This window comes from Cynoglossus semilaevis, chromosome 8, assembly GCF_000523025.1.
Source record: "Cynoglossus semilaevis isolate Cse_v1.0 chromosome 8, Cse_v1.0, whole genome shotgun sequence".
NCBI classification, from domain to species: Eukaryota; Metazoa; Chordata; class Actinopteri; order Pleuronectiformes; family Cynoglossidae; genus Cynoglossus; species Cynoglossus semilaevis.
The window spans coordinates 11,448,292-11,457,885 of NC_024314.1; the positions used below are offsets into that span (position 1 = coordinate 11,448,292).

The following is a 9,594-nucleotide window of genomic DNA, read 5'->3' on the forward strand; positions in this document are numbered from 1 at the left end:
GTTTTTTTACTACAGTATTGAAGACAAAATACTTCCGAGAGGCGGTGTCTAATTATAATTTAAACTAAATCGTAATTACCACACGTTCGCTGGACAAACCAGCGATTAGCATCAAAACAACACACCTGTCTCTGGTTAAAGTTCATTTGTATTTTCCTATAGACAATGTTTAATGATTAAGGTTAACGCTGAAGGTTCAAACTATTTTTTTAATCAACCTGTGGGATTCAAAGACATCACGTGATCCAACTACTAATTAATGCTAACGTCTAATTAATCAGTCACGTGACATGAAGTCGCGTCAGTGTGTTAAAGTGAAGCTGTCGGAGAACAGACTGAGCACCAGAAGAAACACTGAAGGTGAGTGACTCAAAAACTGCACATGTGTTGGGATTTTCTCCAGCAACCTTCTCTGGGTCTAACAGAAATAGTCCAAAAACAGAGAGATAGATCCAAGGAGCAGCAGTTTGTCATCGGGCTGTAGATGCCAGAGGACAGAGAGGCAACAGTGATGGAAGTGAACAGCACAGAGTCACAGCTGTCAGAATGTCAGATTAAGATTAGGTGAAGAAGTTGATCAAACATGGGGCCAGATAATCTCCAGGGTGATGGTTTAATTCCTGTTTTTTTTCCGTGTGAAGTTTGCATGTTCTGCCCAGCAGACTGCTGGGGTTGGCTCCTCCTCTGTGATAGGGGTTGAATGGAAATGTGTTTGACAATATAGTTTTCATTTAATATGAAGACTTGAAAAAAATTAAGCTCTTTAAATGTCTTTACAAGTAACACTGTTGACCACGTTTGGTGATAATATTAGTTAAGGTTGGGGACCGCTGACCTAAAGTACCAAAGCAACTCCTCAATCACCTCAAACTTGTTTTACCTCCATCTTTTAGTTGCTAAAAACATTTTTTTTATTTCAACCTGGAAGTGGCCCCTGAGCTGGACGTTTGAGGCCCCTGCCCTAAAAAAACATCAAAAAAGTGTTTGACCTTTTTGACTTCACCAGACTCATTTAAATTCCTGGAACGTTCTAAAGTGTTCTTCAGGGATCCAGTCTCATGTCCCTCTGAGGATCTTGAGTCCATAACGTTCACCGAGCCACAGTTTGTCTGTCATTTTATCCTGATGGACTCCTCAAACGTCCCCACGAGTGTGAAGACCAGAGGACTGTGTAGCACATTTATTCAGTTTGATGATGCTTCTCTCTGTGTGTGTGTGTGTGTCTCAGGTGATGCTGGTGGGAGACTCAGGTGTAGGAAAGACCTGTCTGCTGGTCCGCTTCAAAGATGGAGCCTTTCTGGCCGGGAGCTTCATCTCCACCGTGGGCATCGACTTCAGGGTGAGAGTGTGTGTCTTCACACACACACAGATTCACACTGATGATTTCATTGTCTGTGTTTGAAGCTGATTCTACTCATCAATGAACTATATTTAGTTAATGTCTGGTTTTATGATGCTTTAAATAAAAAATAAAGGACTTTAGGTTCATTCCCTTCATTCTCTCCTTTCCTCTGGAGTTGACTGTCCTCCAGCTTCTTTTGTGGCTGTAAAAAACAAAACAAAACCTCAGAGTAATTTAAACCAGATTTCAGTGTCAGTCTCTCTTCGATATCCAAGCCCACGGGAGACAAGACATTTAAACTGAATTAAGCTAAATTAAAAAAGTTAATTTATCTTGATAGGCTAATTCTTTGTTAACCGCCGACCATCAACAGTTTGTACACACCAATCCCTGGAAGGAATGTTAAACCTCTGAAGTGTCACCTCAAGGTTGTCCCAGCCCTGAATGGGAATGAGCGTCTTAGCTTTGTCCACCTTGGGGATTGATGCCAAATGTGACATTAGGAATTAAAAACATTTCTGATATTAAAGGTTTGGACATCATGCAGTTTACACATATATTTAACAAAATGCCAAAGATAAAGAAAGAAAATGTCAAACTAAAAAAAAAAATGATCAAAGTTAAAATGTCATGTTGAAGCTTAAAAGTCCAAATGTCCCCTCTGGGTAACCATAGCTTGTTATCTGCTAGGACATGTGGATGAAGGACTTTCTTTGAACTTGTGTTAATGGGATTATTTTGATCTTTTCTCCTTTATATAAAAACTATAACTATATAAATCCATAAACAAGAAAGTACAAGCAGCACAGGCATTTCTCAGCCACAGTCTCAAAAATGCACATGTGGCCAACAGTAGGCTCAGTGTTAGCCAACGGAGCAGCTAACAGACTCTGCAATATAGCAAAATTCAAACTTGCATTTCAGTAAAACTGAAACAAAATCTTAGTCAAAGAAGTTAGTAGTAGAGACAACTACTAACTTGGCAGCATGTTTGGGCTATTGGTTTTCTTACCTTTGGGTTAGTTTTGACTAACCTGGTGGCTGTTAATACATTGACAGCTATATCTTCTGTTGCTAATGCTAGCTTTTAGGCTAATATTGATTTTTGCTATGTTTTAATGCAGCGTTAATGTAACCTATGGGAATTCATTTTAATTCTCCTTTAATTTATTATGTTTAGTATTTTTAACTTCTTGTAATTTATTTATTTACTATTCAAGGCTAAAACTAAGATAATTCTCTGCCGGCTGAAAGCTGTTTTTCCCAACAAGTCTTCAGTAACAAAGTGCTGCTGTGGATGTGATTGAGGTTTTATCAGATTTCAGATCTCAGCTGAAGTTGTTTTCTGAGAAGTCCACCATGACTGCAGTTTATTAGTTTACGTAAAGATTGATGAGGTTTTCTCAGGCTAAAGTGGATTCAGTTACCTACTGCAGTTTCCATCCACACGGCTCAGAAACAGGAGACTGCAGCAGACTCCGACTCTGTTTGTGAAGCAACAGTTTTCCTAGGAAACGTGTTAATGTTGGAGCTGAATATAGAGCTGGCTACTGTTGGCGTGAAAACAGAGGCTACTGTTCCTGCCCACAAGCTGTAATTAAATCACTCCATTTCATATTTTAATAACTGTTGACTTCATTGTTGTGTGTTCTGTGTTTATATCACACACAGCAAACACTTTAAATGGAATAAAATTGATTATTTAATTGTATAGGAATCTGTGGCATAGATTCGTTTTTTTTCTTGTTTTAACAATTTTCTCAGTTTGGTTTTTTCTCAGTTTACATTTTTTGAGCAATTTATTTAACATTTACTATTTTCTGTGCTCAAATATCAGTGATTTTCTTGGCTAACATTTAGGTATTTTGCTTAATTTATGAATACTTTAGTAATAGGCTAACTTTTAGTTTACTTCTTTGTTCTGTGCCATTTTTCTTCTGGCTAACATGGGCGTAGCCTAAAAGCATCTAGCATCACATGGTAATGGTAGAATAGGACCACTGACCTGTTGTTGAGTATTAGCCGCCCTGTATTATTTTGATATCTTCATATATTGGGATGATTGTTTTTTGTCATTTTTTTAAACATCATTATCCTTACAGTCATTTGCCCTTGGTTTGCGTACAATTAGGCTGTTGTCTATTTTGGCAACACTTTTGATTGTCCAGGCAGGACATGTGCATCACAGTAGAGGACAGGAGACTGTTGCAGTTAGATTTGTCCAGAATTAAACATTTTATGGAGGCACAATTACCCCTGTGATTAAAAATACAGGGGTATTTATGTATTTTAGATATGTCAAGGTCAGTTTGCTCCAGGCCTTTGCTAATTTGCAACACTGCCTTCCACCCCCCCCACACACACACACATTAACACACACACACACTGTTTAGAGTCCTCATGGTGTCCTCATCTCTGTATGGGTGTAAATCAGATGCTAAAATGTGTCAGTTTTCATGAATAAGCAAAAGTCTGATGCTAATCAGGCGCCGCAGGATAAAAACAAAATCCATGAACAGGAGAAAGTCAGAGCCACATTTTTTGCACTATTACATAAGTTGTTGTTTCCCTGCTTCCTCTTCTGCTGCAGGTTTTCATTTAAACTCATGTTTATGTATAAAGTACGACCTTACGGTTTGCCATTCTGAGGTTTTTGTAAACTTTTAAAGTTGATCCATTTTTAGACTAATTTTGACTGCCTCAGGATATTTATATTCTATATATGGTCATTAGTTTTGCATATATTATGCTATATTTTTGTCTATCTTTGTCTATGTTTACTAACTTTGTATCATTGTTTTGAACATTTTTAGCTATTTTACTGTTGAGCATCTATCCACCTTCATAGTTATATTTGACCTTGAGTTGAAATTTGATAATTTACAGTTCCATTTGTTCAACTTTTGGTGTTTGTTTATATCTGTATGCCTCTACCGTTAGCTTTTTTATTTATAACCCAGTACGATATTTACATTCTTCCAGTTTTTAGTTTTTAATTACATTCCTCTGATTTTTGCTTTGATGTTATGCAACATGACAATGAAGTGACTCAGGTGAAAGCCAAATAGTCGATGATGCCTGACTGATAACAGAATCAGTTACCCCGCCCCCATGTCCCCCGTCTTTACTCGCTTCTCTCTACGTCACATGACTCTCCAAGTCCTCGTTGCGTTCCCAGGAGACAGTTGTTATGGCTTTGTATCCATGACAACCAGGCAGAGGCACAAATGCGTGGAAAATGCGCTGTGTGCTTGTTAGAGTGGAGAATGACGTCCGACTCTCGAGTGGACAAAGGTCAGCAGCCTCTGAGGAGAGAGCGATGAAGTAATGCCATGAGGCTGAAACAAAAAAATGCGGTGACATTTTTTTACTGATGGGCTCCGTGGAAAGGACTTGACTCCGGGTTTGGCATAAACGGAACTGCTCTCCTCCTCACAGCTCAGTGGGCTCAGAGCTGGAAAAATTCCAGATCAATTACAGAGTTCCACTGAAGGACGCTCCGCAATTCCACTGTCGATCAAGTGTCGATCTGGACAGAGCAGAGATGACTTGGTTTCTTTTCCCCTGAAAACCAGACTATGACATGGGTAAAAAGTCTGTGGTTTTCTCAAAGAAAGAAAAAAACCTTGACATTGATGGTGATAATGATAGGAAACGATTTATTCTGCTTCCTTCTCCTTAGAATAAACTGATTGTAGATGTGATGGCTGCCACAGCCTCGCATTCGTTCTCAGCAGGAGAAAGTTGGCAGCACACACTGAAACGGAGACAATTTTCTGGCTCAGGTCTGTCATCGTGTGTTAAGACTGATCACACTGTGTAATGGTGATAGAGATTCAACATGTCGTGTCATTTTCCTGCTCACTGGGATGAAATGTTTATTTAGAATAAAAAGTATTGGTATCATCTGCATAAAAGAGAAACTGCTGTTCCTGAAAATAAATGTAGTGGTCAGTCTGGCTGAATACTCCCTCTGTGTCACTGAGCTGGTATATCCATGTTGTTGTCTGTCCATTTAGAAAAGGCGAGCTATAAAAGTCTAACAATCTCTAAAATGGTCTTGCAACATCTGTGACTTATTACAAAGTGCAAACGAAACACATCTCTGTGTTTATTTTTATACCTTGTCTGATCAAACTTGTTCAACACGCTTCTATAAAAAATATTACTTTTGACCCTGAGGTTGTCGTCGTCGGCAGCTGTGGGAAGATTATTGATGAAAAGCATTAGAATAAGTCAAGAGCCAAAGACGTCCGACAGAGGTATTTTTTTGAGTCTGTGTGTGACAGATGATGTAACAGTGGGAGAGATTGGTTCTTATTGCCTTTGTGTGTGTGTGTGTGTGTCATCCTTGGTAAGCTACATGTGTAGGGACACAACTCTGGAGTCGTCCAATTGTTGTAGGGACACTTTGTTCTTGTCAGGACATTTGCAGGTCCAAAACTAGTGTGAGATTTTAAGTTTCTTTTGTAGGTCCAAAACTAGTGTGAGATTTTAAGATTTAGTTTCTTTTGTTTTTTTTGGTTCAGAGAAGTTGGCTGAAGAACTGAATGAGGCACATATTTGTGAGAGTTAAAGTGAGGGCTATGGGCCTCGGGCACGGGTGTCAAACTCATTTTCACCGGGGGCCACATCACCAATACAGTTTCCCTAGAAGGCCGGTTGTAAATGGAAGACTTTATAGATCAGGGGTCCCCAACCCCCGGTCTGCGAACCAGTACCAGTCCATAAGTCATTTGGTACTGGGACGCTGTGGGACACAGTGGAAAAATGTGCTTAATTTTTAATAATTTACTTAATTCAAAGAAAATCCACCATATCCAGTTACTTTCTTTATTTATAATATGGAAATATTTTTAAAATAATAGGTCATTCAGACTCTGATACAAACAGAATAGAGTCTAAATGATGTTTTATGTTGAAAATGTAATGATCCTTCAATGCTCAGCACCTTGGTACCAGTCTGTAGTAACGGGCGGTACTGGCTGACCAGTCCTTGGAACAAAAAAGTTTGGGTTGTAACTACTCCATAACACTAATACTAATACATGTTTCTGCAATTGATTATTATTTATTCAAGCTACAAATATTGTTTACTGCTGTTAAAATTCACAGGTTTCTCTGGTTTTTAAACTCCACACAAAACGGCTTGGCGTGCTGCATTTGGCCCCCGGGCCTTGAGTTTGACATGTATGGCCTAAGGAATGACTCATGTGACATTCTCTCAAAATACGAAAATGGCCTGAGTGAGTGATGACAAATGAAAGAGTTTGACATGAATCATCCAGTAGTTCCAAAAGAAAAACATATTACTTGTACTTTGACACAAATTCCATTTTTGTCAACATATTTTGAATTTTTCTAAGCTTTCTAACTTCTACTTTTAGCCATTTCTTAACTAACGCTAAGGTACTCTTGTTTGACTTTTAACTGTGTTTTACCTCATTATGTTTTCTTGTTATTTTACCTAAGCCTAAATAAGAAACAGACTTAACTATAAGTCACAATTGTTGTAGCAACATCTGGTCATAACCCCTGCTGTTCAGTTTCTAACAGTTTCTGTTCATTAGAGATACGAGATCTGACTGTACGGTACTATTTTATCCATTTGTAAAAACTTCTCTGACCCAGACATTTACTCGTGCTGCTCATCTTGGTGTCTTTCTGTCTTATATTGGCGTTACAAACAGAGGGCATCAGCTTTGAAAAATAAAATGTGGTTGTGTCTCTGACAATAGTCCGATGTAAACAAAGGTAAAAGAAATGGATTCAAGCCCGATGTCAAGCACTGCTATTTTCAGTGAAGTAGATGAAGAGCCCCAGGGAAGTTCAGGTTTCAGAGAGGGTTCAAAGCTTTTCTGTTTGATTGACAAGGATGGATTCTGTAGCTCAGCATCTTCTGCTGAAATGCTGAATAATGTTTAAACTTTTATAAATGTCCAAAAGAACCTGCCAGAATAACACGTCTGGGCCACAGAGACAGAAGACGCTGCACCACAAAGACACAGTCTGATGTGTTTTTGTTGTCTTTTCTCTGTTGTGTCACCTGCCGCCTCTCTTTTATTAATTCATACGTTCTCTCACATAGAAACACATTTTAAGGAGAGTGAGAGGAATTAGTAGAATGTGAGGATGGTCATAATTATAACGCATGATAAAACTATGAAATTAAAGTACCTCCTGAGGTACTGGTGACATTTTAATGTCGTTTTACTGCTTTAAATTGCAGTAAAAACCACCCCAGCATTTCATCTGGACACAAAGCAGCGTGTGCACAGCACTGATAATGTCCACACAGCTGATGTGACATTATTAAACTACATACATCAGCCGGCCTTGATGTCTGCTTTACAGTTAGTGAGCAGCAGTACAGCAGCGACGGAATGCAGAGATGTAAAAACAACATAAACTCCCACTGAGGGACTTCAATGGATCAACAGGCCAAACATGTTCTAATGATCAGATTAGAACCAACAGGGTCTGAGCTGAACAACACCAAACAAACTGTTCAAACTCAAAACCAGTCAGAAATAAATAGAAATATGAAAACATATCAGGTGCTAAAGCTTAAGCAAAATGGTTAGCCTCTAAGCTAAAAGTTAGCAAAAATGTATACATTTATCTTACTTTAAATTTACTTACAATGGCTTTAAAATTAAATGGTTTGCTATAAAGTTTTTATACAAAAATGGTCAAATATGAAGTTAGCATAGAAAAAGAGGAAAGTTAGCTAACACATCTACGATGTAGCTAAAGTATACGGTAGTGCTAATAATAAATAGTTTAGCAGGACCTCCTAAAGATAGTCATAATTTTAATTAAAAAATGAATAATTGAACTTAAAAGCGAGTTTTAAGGAACTAGAGAAAAAGGTAGCTGACTAACTTAAAATTTAGAAAACTTAGCCAAAAGTCTTGTCTGGGTCAGAAAGTAGCTGCACTACTAGAGACTAAATCTAAACCTTGTTAAATTTAGTGACCAAAAACGACTGCAAGAAATTAGCAGAAAATATCAAAATATTTTCTGAAAAAGTTACAAAAAAAAAGCACCAAATTCTTTATCTCTGACGATATCGGAGATAAAGAACGGTCATAGAACTACCTCAGAAAGGAATCTTTTTGATAAAATTTGAATGATTTTTTCTCGTACTCTCTTTAATAAATGAACTTGTGAATAGATGGTTATGTCACCTGTTCTTTGATTACAAACACACCGTGTTTCCGAAGGTTTCGTCCTTTCAAGGACAAATAAAAGTAATACAAACAGTGCTGCTTTAAAGGATATGTGTTCAAGAAGCACTCTGGAGCATCTGTGAGACACGGTTTCATCCAAGTGTTATAGCTGCTTCTGGCTCATTTCTTTTATGCAACCATGTGTCACCGTTAGTTACAAATTTGAAGAGGGACAAACTTGCAATCCTCTGCAAGAAAAGATGAAATAAAACAGAGAAATAAAGCTGCTGGCTCTGAAATGGAAAAACAACAGTGTTCATCACAGACTGGAGACCATTACCAAAGTCATAGAACAACAGAGGCATTAACTTAATGGTCACATGAAGTGAAGGAGTCAAACTAAGACCTTTTTTCATTTTGTTGGAGAATGTTTTTTGTCAGGCTAGGTAATGACTCCAAGAAGCCTCAGAAGATACAGGTAGAAGTTAGGAGAGGAGCACACCAGATCAGATGTTCATGCATCTGAAGGTCGATGCCTTTGGCCCAAAATCAAAATATCTGTGTATGATATGTATAATAGGTTCAGTATGACTTCACAAATTGAAGATGACTCCATGTGATTTGGTCAGTAATAAACATTTCTCCATTGCTCTGGCATAGAGATATTGTGATTCATGCTGGACAAGTCCACATCTGCAAAAGGTCTTGAAATGGAAACATTCTTTTCTGGCGACTTTATCAATGTCATTAACGTCCGATCAGGAGAATGAATTTGCTTTATCTTGCTCACAGCAAAGCAGTGAAATCTCACTGTGTTCTTATGAAGACATAATTAAACTCCCTGATCCCCAGAGGGAGACAATGTTTGTTCTCCTTCAGGGAACCTGGAAGGAGACGCAGCTTCTTGTCTTTGTTGATTCTCTTAAATCATCAAATATCAGACGGGGTCACCGCTGTTTGTACCATCCTAACGTTTTAGTTTGACTTTATAACTGTTTCATTTCCAGTTGATTAAATTTTTAAGCAGCTGCTCAGCAAGTTAATTCATTTTGAATTACCTTTAAGGCCGCCATGTCGCAG

General features: G+C 38.2%; 1 protein-coding gene across 4 annotated transcripts in view; it reads left to right on the forward strand.

Annotated features, from left to right (window-relative positions):
- The first annotated feature begins 22 nt into the window (after positions 1-22).
- LOC103382053 (ras-related protein Rab-26-like) overlaps positions 23-9,594 on the forward strand; it is a 39,296-nt gene continuing 29,724 nt past the window's right edge. For 2 of the 4 annotated variants that reach the window (XR_001760453.2, XM_017034788.2), the window contains exons 1-2: positions 23-360; positions 1,229-1,339. Coding sequence is in view for 2 of the 4 variants with exons in the window: in XM_017034788.2 (XP_016890277.1) it covers positions 1,232-1,339 (108 nt within the window). In the remaining 2 variants the exon portion in view is untranslated. The remainder of the gene's footprint in view (positions 361-1,228; positions 1,340-9,594) is intronic. The other 2 variants (XR_003050364.1, XM_008314706.3) reach the window with 1 other exon arrangement.